This window comes from Elephas maximus, chromosome 3, assembly GCF_024166365.1.
Source record: "Elephas maximus indicus isolate mEleMax1 chromosome 3, mEleMax1 primary haplotype, whole genome shotgun sequence".
In the NCBI taxonomy this organism is placed as follows: Eukaryota; Metazoa; Chordata; class Mammalia; order Proboscidea; family Elephantidae; genus Elephas; species Elephas maximus.
In genome coordinates, this window is record NC_064821.1 from 7,637,006 (window position 1) to 7,654,464 (window position 17,459).

General features: G+C 54.6%; 1 protein-coding gene across 3 annotated transcripts; it reads left to right on the top strand.

Annotated features, from left to right (window-relative positions):
* Window positions 1–208: 208 nt before the first annotated feature.
* On the top strand, window positions 209–17,307 carry TNFAIP8L1 (TNF alpha induced protein 8 like 1). 3 transcript variants are annotated; one of them, XM_049876472.1, is made up of 2 exons: window positions 209–312; window positions 14,604–17,307. In XM_049876472.1, the coding sequence occupies exon 2, from the start codon at window positions 14,608–14,610 to the stop codon at window positions 15,166–15,168; it is 561 nt and encodes a 186-aa protein (XP_049732429.1). In that variant the 5' UTR covers window positions 209–312; window positions 14,604–14,607; the 3' UTR covers window positions 15,169–17,307. The 3 variants fall into 3 exon arrangements, with proteins under 3 accessions (XP_049732429.1, XP_049732430.1, XP_049732428.1); XM_049876473.1 differs by lacking the exon at window positions 209–312 and adding an exon at window positions 1,620–1,701; XM_049876471.1 differs by lacking the exon at window positions 209–312 and adding an exon at window positions 9,299–9,557.
* The last annotated feature ends 152 nt before the right edge of the window (window positions 17,308–17,459 follow it).

Here is a 17,459-nt window from a genome sequence, read left to right on the forward strand (position 1 = left end):
AGGCTCCGCCCACCCACGCGATCTCCAGCTCCCATTGGCACCTTCGTACCTCGCCCGCGCTGCCATTGGCTGCTCCCGAGCCTTCGGCCAGCCCCTGCCCAGGGACGCTTCGGCCCCTTCCTGGCGGGCGGGGCGGATCAGGGGCGGGGCCTCATGGAGGGGCGGGGCGACGGAGGGCGGGGTTTATTCGTCGGCTCCGCCCCTCCCCTGGCCTCCGGCTCGAGTCTCGCAGCTGCCGCGACACCCTGGCCGCTCCGAGGCGGCGGGACAGAGCCCCGACGGTCGGACCGGCGGACGGGCCCCAGAGAGCAGGTGAGTGAGGGGCGCAGGGGAGCCTCCCATCGCAGCGCATCCCGGGGGCCAGCTGACTGCCCTCTGTCTTCCCTGCCCCCCCATGCCCCGTCTATCTACAGCCCTCCTTGTATTCTTGCCTCAGTTTCCCTTTCCCTGTTTCTTATTTTCCCTCTGTCATTCTGACGGCAGTAGGTGGGTCTGTGATTCTCTTGCATTAAGGGTTAGGGGGAGACAAATTGTGCCTGGACTACCGCCGCCTCCCGCATTGGGCCCTGTTCTGGGATCAGTACCCTCCCCCAGGGTGAACCCTGCCCCTTTAACAGGGTGCCAGAGTCTGGAGTGGATAGGGCACGCCACGTGGTGGGCAGCGTGGCCAAAGTTGTGGAGTGGATAGGGCACGCCACGTGGTGGGCAGCTTGGCCAAAGTTGTGGAGGTGGCACTGAGTGTAGCTTCTTGCTGGTCCAGGAAGTGGGGAGAGCCAGGTCAGACCCACCCAGACTGGCCAGCTGCGAGCTCCCCAGCTGCCTGAGGCGTGGGCCTCAGTTTTGCCAGCTGTGAACTGGAGCCCGACGCTGCTGAGGTAATTGGCAGGTGATCTGACCCACATCTGCAGCCTCCTGGCCTTTTAAATGGAGTCTAACTGGCCCCATTTCCTGAAATGGTAAACTGAGGTGCAGAAGGAGGTGAAAGAGGTGGGAACAGTCAGGACCAAAACTTGCTCTCCCCCTGGATCTTCCGAATCCATCCCCACCTCCTCCCTCCTGTGGAAGGGGAACTTCCCTGGAGGAGGGGCTGCCCCAGCTGTAAACAGGCTCCCCAGGTCACTTCCTGAGTTTGTCTGAGCCCAGCTGGGGAGGATGACCGCTCTGGGGGGCCCAGTAGGGTGAGGACAATTCATCTCAATGGTTAGGACAAAGCTGGGTTTGAACTTTTCCGCTCACTGGCTGGGGTACCTTGGATTCAATTCTTCAAGCCCCAGTTTCCTCATCTGTAAAACGGGGATGGTCATAAGTCATGACTGGGGCTGCTTCCAGAATTAAATGCAGGAATGTGGGCCCTGTCCACCTGCTCTCTGGCCTCCTCTCTCCCACTTCCTCGCTCCCTCCAGCCACACTGGCCTCCTCCCCAGCCTCAGGGACTGTTGCATGGGCTGTGCCCTCTGTCATCATGGCAGGTGCCTGGGGCGCCAACTTTAAAACATAACAAGCCACTTAGCCGCCTAGGTGGGCTGGGCCACTGGTGAACAGTGAATGGCCCAGGTAAGGGCGGGCAGCTGGGAGGGGCGGAGGAGAGGCGGCCCTCAGACGCTGTACCTATGGAAACAGGCAACCCAGAGCAGTGGCTCCAGCTACACGACACCTGGGTTGTGCTTCTTGTCCTGGCTGGGCAGCCCCCACCAGCAGTAGGTGAGTGCCTGGACCCCTGGGAGTGTGTGGGGGGCTGGAAGCCCACCCTGATAGGTGTGCGAGGGGTCTCTTGGGTACTCTGTGGTGGGGCAGGCACAGGTTCCAGTCCTCCTCCTGCTATGTGGCCTCCGGTGACTCAGATGTCCCCTAAGCCTCAGTTTCCTCACCTGAGGCCTGGGCAGGTGAGGGCTCCACGCATGGTGGCGAGGGGCTGTTGGGTTCTAGAGGCCTCAGCGCCTTGTCTGTCAAATGGGCCAATGGGAGGGTGTTTTGAGGACAAAACTCCAGCCTTTGTCATGGAAACAGCCCTACCCAGAGGCAGATTCTAAATAGTGACTCACCAGGCATCCGGGTACAGCTCCAGGTGTTACCGGCCCAGAGAGGGGCAGGACTTGGCCCAGTCACACAGCGTACCCAGCCTCCTGGGTCCCCCTAACACCCCACAGAGAGACGACTGCCCCTGGAATCCCACCCACCTGAGCTTTAATGGAGGCCCCTCTGGTGGAGTTCTTGATCCTTCTAAGGCCTCAGGGTGGGACTTAGCTGTGTGGCCCTGGGCCTGCCCCCTGTCCTCTAGGCCTCAGTTTCCCCATCTGTTCAATGTGGCTGGTTGTCTCCTCCCTCTGGAAAGGGGTTGCGATAACTGGGTGTGGGGGCGTGCTTTTGGGGGGGGATTCTGCCAGTCTTTGGGCACCAAGAAGGGGGTTACATTGCCACCCCAAGCTTCTTAAAAGGCCTCCCTAGACCCCTCTAGGAGCCCTGGTGGCACAATGGTTAAGCTAACCAAAAGGTCAGCGGTTTGAATTTACCAGAGTCTCTGAGGGAGAAAAGACCTAGATTACAGCCTTGGAAACCCTGTGGGGCAGTTCTACTCTGTCCTTTAGGGTCTCTGGGAGTCAGAATGGACTCCATCCAACAAACAGGTTCTGCACACCTACCGTGAGCCAAGCCTGGTGCAGGGCGCCGAACCTGTCAATGACAGAGGCCCGTGGGTGCCCGCTCACGGACTGGGGCTGGGGAAGAGGGACATTGTTCAGCGAACAATCATTCTGCTTAGCTGCAAGTGCGCAATGAAGGTGGGGGGAGGGATGGGTGGGAAAGCCCCCTAAGGAGGTGACATTAGAGCCAAGGCCTGAATGATGAGAAAGAAACAGCCATATGGAACTGGGGGAAGGGCACAGTCTATGCAAAGGCCCTGGGGCAGGACCAGGCCTGGTGTGTTGGAGGAACAGCAAGGAGGCCTACGTGGCTACAGTAGAGTGAGCTAGGAGGAGAGAGGAGGAGGGTAGGGCAGGACCCGTGGGAACATCTGAAGGAAGAGAGTTCCAGGCAGAGGGCATAGCATGTGCAAAGGCCCTGAGATAGGACCAGGCCTGGCGAGTTGGAGGAACAGTGAGGAGGCCCATGTGGCTGGAGTGGAGTGAGGGAGGAAGAGAGAGGAGGAGGGGAGAGCAGGGAGGGGGCAGGTCAGGTCATGCCCTGTGGGCATCAGGGAGGATTTGCTCTTTTACCTGAGGGAGGTGGGAGCCTTGGAGGGCTGTGGGAGGGATGGGCCTGACTCAGGTGCTCACGGGCGCCTTCTGGCTGCTGAAGGGGGAATAGGCTGGGAGGGCAAGGGCAGGAGCCAGGAGGACCAGGGTGGAGGTGACTGCACTGGTCCACCAGTCCGATGACGGGGCTGGACCAGGTGGAGGCAGAGGACGGAGAAGTAGGCAGGTTTGGGATTCATTTAGGGGTTGCATCCATGTTCCTTCTGGGGACCCTCAATGCTTCCACTCGCTGTTAAAAATCTTTTCTCAGAAGGAGAATGAAGAACACCAAAGACAAAAGGTAATTATGAGCCCAAGAGACAGAAAGGGCCATATAAACCAATGACTACATCAGCCTGAGACCAGAAGAGCTAGATGGTGCCCAGCTACAACTGATGACTGCCCTGACAGGGAACACAACAGAGAACCCCTGAGGGAGCAGGAGAGCAGTGGGATGCAGACCTCAAATTCTCATAAACAGATCAGACTTAATGGTCTGACTGAGACTGGGAGGACCCCGGGGGGTCATGTTCCCCAGATCTTCTATTAGCCCAAGACAGGAACCATTCCCAAAGTCAACTCTCCAGGCAGGGATTGGACTGGACTATGGGACAGAAAATGATACTGGTGAGGAGTGAGCTTCTTGGATCAAGTAGACACGTGAGACTATGTGGGCAGAGGGGGTCAGAAGCTGGCTGAATGGGCATGAAAATAGAGAGTGGAGAGAAGAAGTGTGCTGTCTCATTACGGGGAGAACAACTAGGAGTATATAAACCAAAACCAAACCCACTGCTGTTGAGTCGATTCCGACTCATAGCGACCCTATAGGACAGAGTAGAACTGCCCGATAGAGTTTCCAAGGAGCACCTGGCGGATTCGAACTGCCGACCTCTTGGTTGGCATCCGTAGCACTTACCCCTACGCCACCAGGGTTTCCAAGGAGTATATAGCAAGATGTATAATCATTTTTGTATAAGGGACTGACTTGATTTGTAAACTTTCACTTAAAGCACAATAAAAAATTAAAAAAAAAAAAAACTTTTGCTCAGGCTGAGCCCCAGCCTGCCCTGAGAGGGGCAGGCTGTGGTCACCTCACATTCATTTTTGGCCCCCAAGCCCTTTCTTCAGTGGAAATCTGACTGCAGCCCATCCTTGGGTGTGCCCTGAGGGCTCTGGGGAACCCAGTTTGAAAACTGCTGGTGTGTCCCCTTCAAGCAAGCAGAGTCCCTTCTCTCTTGCCATTTCTACAATGGGCACCAACCTGTGAGGGCTTGAGTGGTGGCTGATAAAGAGCTTGATGCAGTGGGTGCCCCCGTGTGAGTGGCGCATGTTGTGTGGGAACAAGGGCAGTGGGGACATCTGCTGTGGTGGGCACAGCCCCGGGTCTCCCGAGAGCCCCCCATGCCCATCCTGGGCCCCCATGGCCAGGGGTGCAGGCAGGAGAGGTGGAGCAGCTGGCTTGGCCCTGCTGAGCGTGCCCGTCAATTATTGATGCCCTTTGTGTGGAACATGAAGAATTTATGGGATGGGGGTGGGGCTGCCCATGGCCCGTGGTCTCATCCCAGCTCACGAAAGCCACTTGCTGTGTTTTCAGGAATTCTGTGAGCTGGTTGTTAAACACAGCCTTTATTAAAAATGACAGGCTGTCAACTTAGTTAAGTAAAGGATATTGCAAAGAAACCCACTGTCGTCGAGTCGATTTCCTACTCGTGGCAACCGCACGTGTGACAGAGTAGAACTGTGCTCTGTAGGGTTTTCTTGGCTGTCATCTTTATGGACACAGATTGCCAGGACTTTCTTCTGCAGTGCCACTGGAGGGGTTCGAACTGCCAACCTTTTGGTTAGCCAGCCCATCGCAAACCGCTTGCACCACCCAGGGACCCCTCTTGCAAGAAAAGGTATGAAATATTATTAAGTCATACAAAGGAACCATGGTTCCTGCCACAGCGTGGGTGAACCTTGAAAAGACGCTACGTGAAAGAAGCCAGACGCAAAAGGACATATATGATCCCATTTATATGAAATGTCCAGAACAGGCAAATTCATAGACACAGAAAGTAGGTTAGTGGTTGCCAGGGGCTGGATACAGACAGAGGCACTGGTGGTCCAGTGGTAGAACCCTTGTTCCATGCATGAGACCAGGGTTCAAGTCCCGACCAGTGCACCTCAATGCACAGCCATCACCTGTTTGCCAGTGGAGGCTTGCGTGTTGCTGTGATGAACAGGCTTCAGCGGAGTTTCCCGAGTAAGACTAGGAAGAAAGGCCTGGCAATTGATTTTTAAAAAATCAGTCAATGACAACCCTATGGATCACAACAGCTCAATCCGCAACCAATCACCGGGATGGTGCAGTACCAGGAAGTGTTCCATTCTGTTATATATACGTGGGGTCACCATGAGTTGGGGGCCGACACCACAGCGGCTGACACCAAGGTTGAGAGAACTAGGAGTAATTTGTTACAGTGTCGGGGAAGGCCTCTGAGCATAGGGCCTTCACGCTCCCCTCTCCCAGCAGAAGGAACGGCCGGTGCAAAGGCCCTGGGGCAGGACGTGCCCGGTGAGTTGAAGGAACAGCGAGGAGGCCCATGTGGAGCGAGCCAAGGGAAGAGAGAAGGGAGGCAGGCAGGGGGCGGGGCAGGTCGTGCAGGGCTGTGTGTCCAGAGCAATCCTGAGGTTGAAGATCAGTGTCTGTGGTGTTTGCAGGGCATTTGGGAGCCAGACTGTCCACGGTGGGGACGACAGTGAAGTTCAGAGTCCAGGAGATGATGTGGGGTTGGCAGAGGGTGCTGAGTTTGAGGCGTGGACTGGCGCCCAGGGTTTTGGGAAAGAATATGTGGGGTAGGGCGAGAGTTCACAGAGCTGGGGAGTGGGCACCCCCATGCTCAGCTGGGAAAGCTGTCCCCAGGGTGTGGGGCTTGTCTGGGGTCACGACCTGATGGGCCCTCCAAGGCTCCAGGCAAGGCCGACCTGACTCGCAGTTCATCCACCCACTTAGTGACTTTGCCTTTTTGCTTCCTCCTTCTCCAGGTGGGTAAAACCCCTGACTCACAGTGACCCTCTGTGAGTCAGGCCTGCGCTCCAAGGAGTTTTCTTTTTCTTTTTTTTTTATTCTGCATGAGGTGAAGGTTTACAGAGCAGATTAGGTTCTCATTCCATAGTTTGTACATAAATTGTTTCATGGCCTTGGTTTCTTTCCCCACAGTGTGTAAGCCTTCTCCCTGCTTTGCCCTGGTCTCCTCCTTTCCTGTCCTCCTGATTTTCTACCCCTTTCTGCCTTCTCACCTTTGCTTTTGGGCAAATATTGCCCTTTCAATCTCGTATAATTGCTTGTTCCAAGGATCACCTTCCTCTTGGGTGTTATTATTTATTTTACGGGCCCGTCTATGGTTTGGCTGACAGGTGGTCTCCGGGAATGGCTTCAGTTCCAGGCCAGAAGGGAGTCTGAAGGCCATAGTCTCTGTGTTCCTCCAATCTCTGTCAGACCAGTAAGTCTGGTCTTTTTTGTGAATTTGATTTTTTGTTCTACATTTTTCTCCCACTCTGTCTGGGACCTTCTGCTGTGATCACACTCAGAGCTGTTGGTAGTGGTAGCTGGGCACCATCTAGTTCTGCTGGTCTCGGGGTCGTGTAGGCTGTTTCACGCTGTCCATTAGTCCTTTGGACTCACTTGAGTCTTTGTTTTTTTTCACTCTCCTTTGCTCCGGACTGGAAGAGACCAATCGTTGTATCTCAGACGGCCGTTCGCAAGCTTTTAAGACCTTAGACACTACTCCGAACATTGTGTTTATGAGCTGCGTTGTGCCAGCTGACATAGGTGTCCCCTGAGTCTATGGTCCTTTGTCTTTGAGCCTAGGAACTTCATCCTGCAAGGTGTTTGGTTATGTCTATGGAGTTTCCCGACTCTGCCCCTTGTGAGCTCTGTTTTCTCTGTTAATATATAAGGAATACCTACAGTCACATATTTAGAAATAGCCAGCACCACACCTGTATCTGCCGGTGGGTGTGTTCCCTTAACCGCCCCCACCCACCTCATGGCATATCTATCTACCTATATATCCACTCATAAATTGTTGTTAGTGCTGTCGAGTCGGTTCCAACTCATAGCAACCCCTATGCACAACAGAATGAAACACTGCCCAGTCCTGTTAACAAACACTAATACTATCGTTGCAGGATTGTCGTGTTATAGTAGTTACTGGGGCTGCCCTTTAGTTCTGCGGTCCTCTGTGTCCTCTCTTTGCCTTGGCCATGTTGTGCTGACTTACCCCAATATTAACATGTATTTCTGGAGCCCCAGTGACACAGTGGTTAAGAGATATGGCTGCTAAACCGAAGGTTGGCAGTTCGAATCCACCAGGCACTCCTTGGAAACCCTGCGGGGCAGTTCTACTCCATCCTACAGGGTCACTGTGAGTCGGAATTGACTCGATGGCAGTGGGTTTGGTTTTTGGGTGTAAACCTTTTGTTGTTCCTTTATAATGGTGGTCTCATACAATATTTGTCCTTTTGTGATTGACTTATTTCACTCAGCATAATGTCCTTCAAATCCATCCATGTTGTAAGATGTTTCAAGTATTTGTCATTATACTTTCTGGTTGCATCATATTTCATTGTGTGTATGTACCACAATTTGTTTATCCATTCATCTGTTGATGGGCAGTTAGGTTGTTTTCACATTTTTGCTATTGTGAATAGTGCTGCAGTGAACACGGGTGTGCACGTAGGTCTATTCTTGTCACAACTCTTATGTCTTTTTTTCAGTGATTGACTTTTTTTCCCTTTTTCTATTGTACTTTAGATGAAGGTTTACAGAACAAACTGGTTTCTCATTAAACGGTTAGTACACATATTGTTTTGTGACATTGGTTAACAACCCCACAACATGTCAACACTCTCCCTTCTCAACCTTGGGCTCCCTATTACCAGCTTTCCTGTCTCCTCCTGCTGTCTCGTCCTTGCCCTGGGCTGGTGTGCCCCTTTAGTCTCGTTTTGTTTTATGGGTCTGTCCAATCTTTGGCTGAAGGGTAAGCCTCAGGAGTGACTTCAGTATTAGTTAAAGGGTGTCCAGGGGCCACACTCCCAGGGTTTCTCCAAGAAGCCTGGTCTTTTTATGTGAGTTAGAATTTTGTTCTACCTTTTTCTCCAGCTCTGTCTGGGACCCTCTATTGTGATCCCTGTCAGAGCAGTCAGTGGTGGTGGCCGGGCACCATCTAGTTGTGCTGGACTCAGTCTGGTGGAGGCTGTGGTAGATGTGGTCCATTAGTCCTTTGGACTAATCTTTCCCTTGTGTCTTTAGTTTTCTTCATTCTTCCTTGCTCCCGAAGGGATGAGACCAGAAGAGTATCCTAGATGGCCGCTCACAGGCGTTTAAGACCCCAGACGCTACTCACCAAGGTAGAATGTAGAACATTTTCTTTATCAACAGCTCTTATTTCCTTAGGGTGTATACCTAGGAGTGGGGTCACTGGATTATATGGTATTTCTAGTTCTAGCTTTTTGAAAGGAGCGACATACCGTTTTCCATAGTGGTTGTACCATTTTGCATTCCAGCCAGCAGTGTCCAAGAGTTCCAGTCTCCCTACAACCTCACCAGCATTCGTTATTTTCTGTTTTTTTTTTTTTTATTTGTGCCAGTAATATCGGGGTGAGATGGTATCTTGCTATAGTTTTGATTTGAATTTCTCTAAAGGCTAATGATCACGAGCATTTCCTCATGTGCCTGTTAGCTGCCTGAACGTCTTCTTTGGCAAAGTGTCTGTTCATGTCCTTTGCCCATTTTTTAATTGGATTGTTTGCCTTTTTCTTGTTAAGGTGTTGAAGTTTTCTATAAATTTTAGAGATTAGACCCTTGTCCGATATGTCATAGCCAAAATTTTTCCCCCCAATCTGTAGGTTCTCTTTTTATTCTTTTGGAGAAGTCTTTTGCTGTGTGTAAGGGTTTGATTTTTCTGAGGTCCCATTTATCTAGTTCATCTTCTGCTGTGTGTGCATTTTTAGTTATGTTTGGTATTCTATTTATGCCATATATTAGGGCCCCTAGTGTTGTCCCTATTTTTTTCTCCACGATCTTTATAGTTTTATATTTAGGTCTTAGATCTATTTTTTGTTAGTTTCTGTGTATGATGTGAGGTATGGGTCTGTTTCATTTTTCTACAGATAGATCCAGTTTTGCCAGGTCCATAGGGTTTTGATGGCTGGTTTTTTGGAACTACATTGCCAGGCCTTTCTTCTGAGGTGCCTGTGGGTAGACCGGAACCTCCAACCTTTTGATGAGCGGCCAAGCACGTTCACTGTTTGCACCACCAAGGGCGGGGGGCTTGGACCGTGGTGAGTGGGATTCCAGGTGGTGGGTTTGAGGTTCTTGCAGGTTGGTCTGTTTCGTGGGAGGTTGTGGGCTGGACTTGTCGGGGTGGGTGGGAAGAAGTGTCTGTGGCCGTTTGCTGGGTGCAGGACCTCCTGTCCCAGGGAAGGTGGGTGGACTCGTGGGATGGGAGAGGGGGAGCTCTGGCCACTGTGGTGGGCGCCGGGTCTCTGGCAGGTAGAGTGGACAGGTGAGAACCATCCTAACCCTCTCCCCGTCTTTGATGACTTGGGGCAGGACTGGAGTCGACTAATTTGGGGGAATAGCAGGCGCTCCCCTCCCATAAAAACCCAAGTCCTCCTCACAGCCCACAGGGCCCTGCGCAACCTGCCCTGCCCCCTCCCTGCGCTCCCCTTCTCATCTATCCTCCTCACTTACTCCAGCCCCATGGGTCTCCTCACTGTTCTCCAACTCACCAGGCAACAGTCCTGCCTCAGGGTCTTTGCACGGGCTGTTCCTTCCACCTAGAGCACCCTTCCCCCAACCTTATCATTCCAATCCCAGCTCTAGGGGCTCCTCCTCAGAGAGGCCCTCCCTGACCACCGCAGCTAAGGTCACCTGTCTGCCACTGGCTGTCACCCCCATCCCTGCCCCCCAATTCCTTTTCCTCTGCCTGTCTCCACAGCTCTTATCTCTCTCTAAAACTATCCTGTTTAGTTCTATTTTAAGGAGCCCTGGTGGTGCAATGGTTACGCACTCAGCTGCTAACTGAAAGGTTGGTGGTTTGAATCCACTCAGCAGCTCCGCAGGAGAAATGCCTAGTGATCTGCTCCCGTGAAGATTACCGCCAAGAAAACCCTACTTTGTCCCATGGGGTCACTATGAGTCAGAATCAACTTGACAGCAACAAACAACAACACTTCTGTTTTTACAAGTTTCTGGCACCTCCTCCTTCCAGCAGGGATGACGAGGCCTCCTAGGGGACTGCTTTGGAAATCTGAGGGGCTCTTTTTGCTCATGACAATGTGGGGTATCCTGGCATCTGGGGGCAGGGGCCAGGGTCACTGCGTCTAGGCCTGCACGAGGTAGCCCCTCAGCACTTATGAGGACGGTCCCTGTCAGGGAAGGGCCAGGTGGCACAGCCTGGGCAGCCTCCTGGCCTGCCGGCCTCAGCCTGGTGAACGCAAAGGCAGGAAGGAAGCCGCCATTTATTTTTGTCCGTGGCCTGCTCCCCAGGGACGGCGGTCATTGCTCTGCCCAGCTGCTTCGATGGAGGGGTTTCTGGCAGAACAATGGGTCAGCAGGAGGAAGGGGAGGCCACGAAGCTGGGCCGGCCCAGGTGTGGGCAGGGCTGGTGGCTGGTGGAGGGGTGTGGAGGCTGGAAGGGAGGGTGCAGCTGTCCCCTCCCCTGGCCCTTTTCCTGCTGGGCTTGCAGGGGTGAGACATTTGGGAGCCCAGGCCCTTCCTGAAGTTGGTAAACAGGCTGCAGCCAGCTCCCCTCCTGAGCCAACACACCCAACCTCGGGATGCGCAGATGGGAAGGTCGAGGCCCAGAGAGAAGCAGAGCCCTGCCAGGGTCGCACAGCCATCAAGATGGGCAGAAAGACCTGGGGGCTAAGGCCTTTTCCTCCCTCAGCCTCAGTTTGTTCATCTGTAAAGTGGGCAGGCAGGACCGAGTGGCTGGGGGTTCCCTCTCAGTTCTGATGTTTACAGACATCCTTTCCCTCATGTATTCGGCAAACACTTATGAACCACCTGCTGTGTACCAGGCCCCAGGCTGGGCACCAGGACATTGATGAACAAGACAGATGCAGCCCTGCCCACACCGTCAGGCAAGGGAGATGGACACAGAAACCCAGGTGCCCAGGGCTATGACGGGATGCCCAGGGTGCTATGGGAGCTAAGGAGGCACCTGACTCAACTGGGGGCACCTGGCAGGGGTTCCAGGAGGAGGTGTCTTGAAGGATGAGTAGGAGTTTGCCAGATGAGTAATAGGGGATGGGGCGGGGGTCCAGGTACAGATAAATGGAATATGAGAGACAGAATGTTCTGGAGAAACTGGCATTCACAGAATGCATCAAAGAACTAGGTTTGCAAGTTCAAAGAGAGCTGAGTGGGGGAGCCTGGATGGTGAATTTCAGACAATGGGTCCCAGCATTTTGGGGACTCGTAGCTTGAAGGGCAGGTACTGGCTATAGGCTCTGCCCCAGGATGAAGTTGGTTGTGAGCTTCCCCAGTTTACAGATGAGGAAACTGAGGCACGTGGTGGTGTTGTTGCTTGCCTGAGGCATCAGAGCCAGGAGTGGGCCCTACATAGGCGGCTGGTTTTATTATAGGGGGCGGGGGCAGACTCGAGGTGACTTTCAGGCGTTAGGTGGGGAAGGCGGGGGTCAGTACCTTCCAGGCAAGCGGGAGGGAGTTTGGGCAACACAGGTGTTAGGAACAGGCCAACTGGGTTCAAGTCCTGGCTCTGTTACCATATTGTGTGGCCTTAGGGAAGTGGCTCAGCCTCTCTGAGATTTTGTGTTCTCGTCTGCAAAACTGGCAGCCCACCCACAGAAGGATAGATCTGGCAGAAAGGACAAAGGGTCATGTGTCACCAGGCTGGGCCTGCCACATGGTGCTGCGTATACGGCACCCCTGTTCTGGCCCAGGGCTGCATAGAGCCAGGGTCCGGTGACCGCAGTGGGGGCAGGGAAGTCCGCTCCAGCAGCCCGGGCCGCCAAGGGCAGGCGAGCGGGCGGCTGGGGTTGGGACTTCTCCCGGGGTGGTCTGAGCTCACACAAAGACGGGCTTTGTGGGGGCTCCCAGGGGTGAGCGGGTGCCCACGCGGCATTCCTGGTCAGGCCAGGCTGGATTCTGAGCAGGCATGGGGCAGCAGGTGAGGGGAACTGGGTCTCAGGCCCACCCCTCTTCCCGAGCTTCCTCCAGGATCCCGTCACTCACCGGCAGACATTTCCAGAGCCTCTGGGGACACAGCCAGAAGGAGTCGGGCCTGGCCTCCCCTATGGCCTGGGGTGAGACAGATGTACAACTAGGGGGAAGCAGTGATGGGGAGGTCTGGGGTGCTGTGGGGCCCAGAGGAGGCACCTCCTCCATCAGCCTGGGAGCTCAGGGGTGGCTTCCTGGAGGAGGTAGTATCCAGGCTGTACTAAGTGGAAGAGGCAGGGGCTTGGTGTCCAGGGCACTGGGGGACGTATAGTTTACCAGGGAAGAGGTAGGGGCTTGGGGGCCGGGGCTTTGGGGGATGTATAGGAGTTCACCGGGAAAGAGGCAGGGACTCGGAGCCCAGGGTATTGGGGGGTGTATAGGAGTCCACCAGGAGATGGATGGTAAAGCTGAGGCTTGAAGGATGAGGGGTCTGGGTGAGGTGTGGGGGCATGGTCCTGGGAGCCATGGGGAGCCCCTGACTGGTTTTTAGCAGATCTGCAATTGAGGAAGAATTTCAGAGCTCGGGGAAGGAGACCGGTTGGAGGCGGCAGCCCCAGAGCCTGAGGTCTCAGGTCCTCCCTCCCTGGGCACCCTCCTATCCAGTCACCAAACCCTGGCCTCGCCACCTCCTAAATCTGTGCACTTCTCCCGCCCCCATCCGGGACCAGTCCCCCACAGCTCTTCTCTGAACCACACGCTGGAGCAGGCCCTTCCCGCTGGCCTGTCTCTCCCTGCTTTTGTGCTCTGTGCTGCGGCCACTGGAACTTCCTTCCAACAACCAGCCACCATGCCTTCCTGGGGTCTGGCACAGGCTCCGCCTTCTTCCTTTCCCATTCACCACCCCCACCCCCGCCTGACCCCCTCGGCCTCTGGGGGCGCCATCCCAGGGGCTCTCGTAGCTTCCTGGATCACAGCACCTTATCGCCACTCTACGCCCACCCTGCCCACAGTGCGTGCTTCCTAGTAGGTTTGTGGGACGGGCTCGCTGGTGTCCCCTTATGTTGTTGTTAGCAGTGTGCAGAGTAGAATTGTGCTCCACAGAGTTTTCAAGGCTCTGACCTTTCGGAAGCAGGTCACAAGGCCTTCCTTCTGGGGTGCTTCTGGGTGGGTTCAAACTGCCAGTCTTGGGGCTAGTAGTTGAGTGCTAAACCATTTGCACCACCTAGGGAACCCTTATGTTGCTGTTGTGTCATTGGGTCGATTCCGACTCATAGTGACCCTACGGGACAGGGTAGAACTGCCTGGTAGGGTTTTCTAGGCTGTAATCTTTACGGGAAACCCTGGTAGCACAGTGGTTAAGAGCTACAGCTGCTAACCAAGAGGGCAGAAGTTCAAATCCACCAGGCGCTCTTTGGGAACCGGATGGGGCAGTTCTACTCTGTCCTATAGGGTCACCGTGAGTCAGAAGCGACTCCACGGCAACGGGTATAGTATAATCTTTATGGGAGCAAATCACCAGGTCCTTCTCCCGTGGAGCTGCTGGGTGGGTTTGAACTGCCGACCTTTCAGTCAGCAGCCAAGCACTTAACCACTGTGCCACCAGGGCTCCTCAGGACTCCTTGTACACACACACAAAAAGCAAACCCATTGTCGTCAATTCCAACTCATAGCAACCCTGTAGGACAGAGTAGAACGGCCCCATAGGGTTTCCAAAACTGTAATCTTCATGGAAGCAGACTGCCACAGCTTCCTCTCCTGGAGCGGCTGGTGGGTTCGAACCGCTGAGTTTTAGGTTAGCAGCCGAGCACTTAACCACTGTGCTACCGGGGATCTTGAGACTCCTTATCGAAAACAAAAAAAAAACAAACTTGTTGCTGTCGAGTCGATTCCGACTCGTAGCAACCCTACAGGACAGAGTAGAACTGCCCAATACGGTTTCCAAGGAGCGCCTGGTGGATTCGAGCTGCCAATCTTCCGGTTGGCAGCCGTAGCACTTAACCACTACGCCACCAGGGTTTCCAGGGACTGCTTATAGTGCCAAGGCTAAGAGCTACAGCTGTATCATAAGTCTCCCTGAGACGTGTGCCCATTTCACAGATTGGGAAGATAAAGGTAGCAGAGTGGCCCACATCATAGAAGGGGTGGAGGAGGAGTGGGGCGTGGCTGCATGGGGGCTGACGGGCTGTCTCTGCTCCTCGCAGGCTCATGGATGCCTTTAGCACCAAGAGCCTGGTCCTGCAGGCCCAGAAGAAGCTGGTGAGCAAGATGGCATCCAAGGCGGTGGTGGCCGTACTCATCGATGACACCAGCAGCGAGGTGCTGGACGAGCTTTACCGCGCCACTAAGGAGTTCACACGGAGCCGCAAGGAGGCCCAGAAAGTGGTCAAGAACCTGGTCAAGGTGGTGCTGAAGCTGGGCGTCCTGCTCCGCGGGGGCCAGCTGGGCAGCGAGGAGCTGGCGCTGCTGCAGCGTCTGCGCCGGCGGGCGCGCAGCCTGGCCATGACGGCCGTCAGCTTCCACCAGGTGGACTTCACCTTTGACCGGCGCGTGCTGGCCGCCGCGCTCCTGGAGTGCCGGGACCTGCTGCACCAGGCCGTGGGCCCCCACCTGACCGCCAAGTCCCACGGCCGCATCAATCACGTCTTCAGCCACTTTGCCGACTGCGACTTCCTGGCGGCGCTCTACGGCCCGGCCGAGCCTTACCGCTCCCACCTGGGCCGCATCTGCGAGGGTCTCGGCAAGATGCTGGATGAGGGCAGCATCTGAGCCCTGAGGCCGCCGCGCGAGGTGGGCGCTCCCGAGAGGGTTCTCGCTTTGCTTCTTTCTGCGGGGGCTTCCTCCCAATCTGACTGTAGCCAGTGACCCCCCTTCACTCGAGAGGATGCTAGGTTGTCTGTTGGTGTTCACTGCCCTGAGGATGGTCCCTGACTCACGGCCACCCCGTGCACAACAGGAGGGAACGCCGCCCAGTCCTGCGCCATCGCCACGATCGGTTGCAGATTGGATCACTGTGATCCACAGCGTTTTCACTGATTTTCAGAAGTTGATCACCAGGCCTTTCTTCCCAGTTGTAGCCTGGAAGTTCCGCTGAAATCTTGTCAGCATCCTGGCAGCACGAAAGCTGCCACTAACGAGACGGGTGGTGGCTCTGCTGTGCATGAGAGGCACTGCATGGGAACCGAACCCGGGTCTCCTGCACAGAAGGCGAGAAATTTACCACCGCACCACCACCGCCTTCCCTAGCTGTCTGTGCCAGCAGTTTAAACACCCGCAGTGCCTGCTGCTTGCAGGGTCTGGGGTCCCTGGCCTGATGGGGAGAGGGATTCGGCAGGGAGATGGGGCCGCTTCCTGGGTCCAGCAAGCACCAGCCCTTCGTCTCCTCAGGCTGCCTTGTGCTCCTGTTGGTTATTATCCACACTGACCCTCATGGATCCCATCTCCGCCCCCAGAGCCACTGTCACTTTGTGTTATCAGAAAGCTGACCGCCCGGCCCCCCATGCTTGAAGAATGCTTTCCTCGAAGGAGGTGGCCTGGGCTTTTTGAGTCTTTCACACAAGGTCACGGTGAGCTGGGAGGAACGGTGCGATGCCAGCGGACAGCAGAGCCAGTCAGATGAAAACTCCCGTGGATGTAGGACACCCCGATCTTGTTGGAAATGCAGGGCCCGGAGTCAGGTGGGCTGTAACCTGGTGACTCTCACAGGACAGGGGACAGAGGGTGCCCCCATCTGGGGGCTTGAGGGGAAAGACATCGGGCATGTGTGTAAGTTCTAAAATTAAAATTTCATGTTCAGGGACAAAGGAATGAACAAAACCCCTGCTATTTTTAGTAAGACAGTCCACGGACAGGAAAGTGCCGACCAGTCTTGGTCTCCAGGGACACCAAGGAGATGCACAGATTTTCAGCTGGGGCGTGATGTGTGGGACAGGGGTGTGTTTGTGATGTTCCTTTGTCAGGAGGGGTGTGGTTTCAAAAGGTTCCAAAACACTGCTGTGTCCAGGTCAGGAAGGTTATTTTGGATGCCAGCGGGGGAGGGGGAGGAAGGCAAATGAGGTCTGTTTAGGGCAAAGGTTGCAATCTAGAAGCCTGCAGGTGAGAGAATGGGTTTAGTTGCTCCCACACAGTATCTGAGATATTTGGACTGAGTTGCCAATGCTGAAAAACCATAGGAAGGAGCTTCCCTTGAGAACTCACTGGCTCTGGCTGCTGGAGCCTGCACTGCCCCCTGGTGACAGTCTGGTGAAATGGCTTTGCCACAGTCCCCACCACTCCCTTTTGCCTCTCTCTGGCCTGCTCTGCTGGCCGATAGAAGATCAGAGCTGCAGACTCGGGGCGGCCTTTCTGCAGTTTGGTTTCCGCTCCCCTGAACGAGCCAAAGGCTTTCACCTGAGAGCCAGGTCTTCCTACCTCTGTCTCATCTTCAAAGGCAAGCTTCTCCTCTCAGATCTTCACGTTGGAGCACAAATGTGCGCTTTGATTGTCCTGAGAAGCCCTCAGTGAAATCCTGCCCTGAGGGAATGTCTTTATGTATAACTGCTGTACTTGTTCCCTGCTGGGCTGTCCAGTCTGTCTCCACGCTTTCATAAAAGTTGAGATTTAATTTAAAAAAAAAAAAAAAGAGCACTACAGACCTATTTAAATAAAAGTGCACGCTTGCTTTCTGTTTGAATTCTGTGGGACTGGTGATTCAAATGCGTGGTGCTGTGTGACGGCGTTCTCTGGGTCTCCTGTCTTTTTAAAGCAAGGTTGCAGAGAAATGTCACACTTCTGTGATCCTGCTTGACAAGTTCAGTGTCCGCTGGGATGACAGGATAGCAGAGTCGCAGAACTCGGCATCCACACGCCCAAACAAGGGAGCTGCCCTGTAGGGTTTCCTGGGCTGTAATCTTTACTGGAGCAGATCACCGGGTCTTTCTCCTGCAGAGCTGCGGGGTGGGTGTGAACCACCAACCTTTCAGTTAGCAGCCAATCGCTTAACCGCTGCACCACCAGTGCTCCTCGTTTCTCTCCTTACCACGACTGGGGATCCTGGGCCCAGGTGGCTCTGTTTTTGAGTT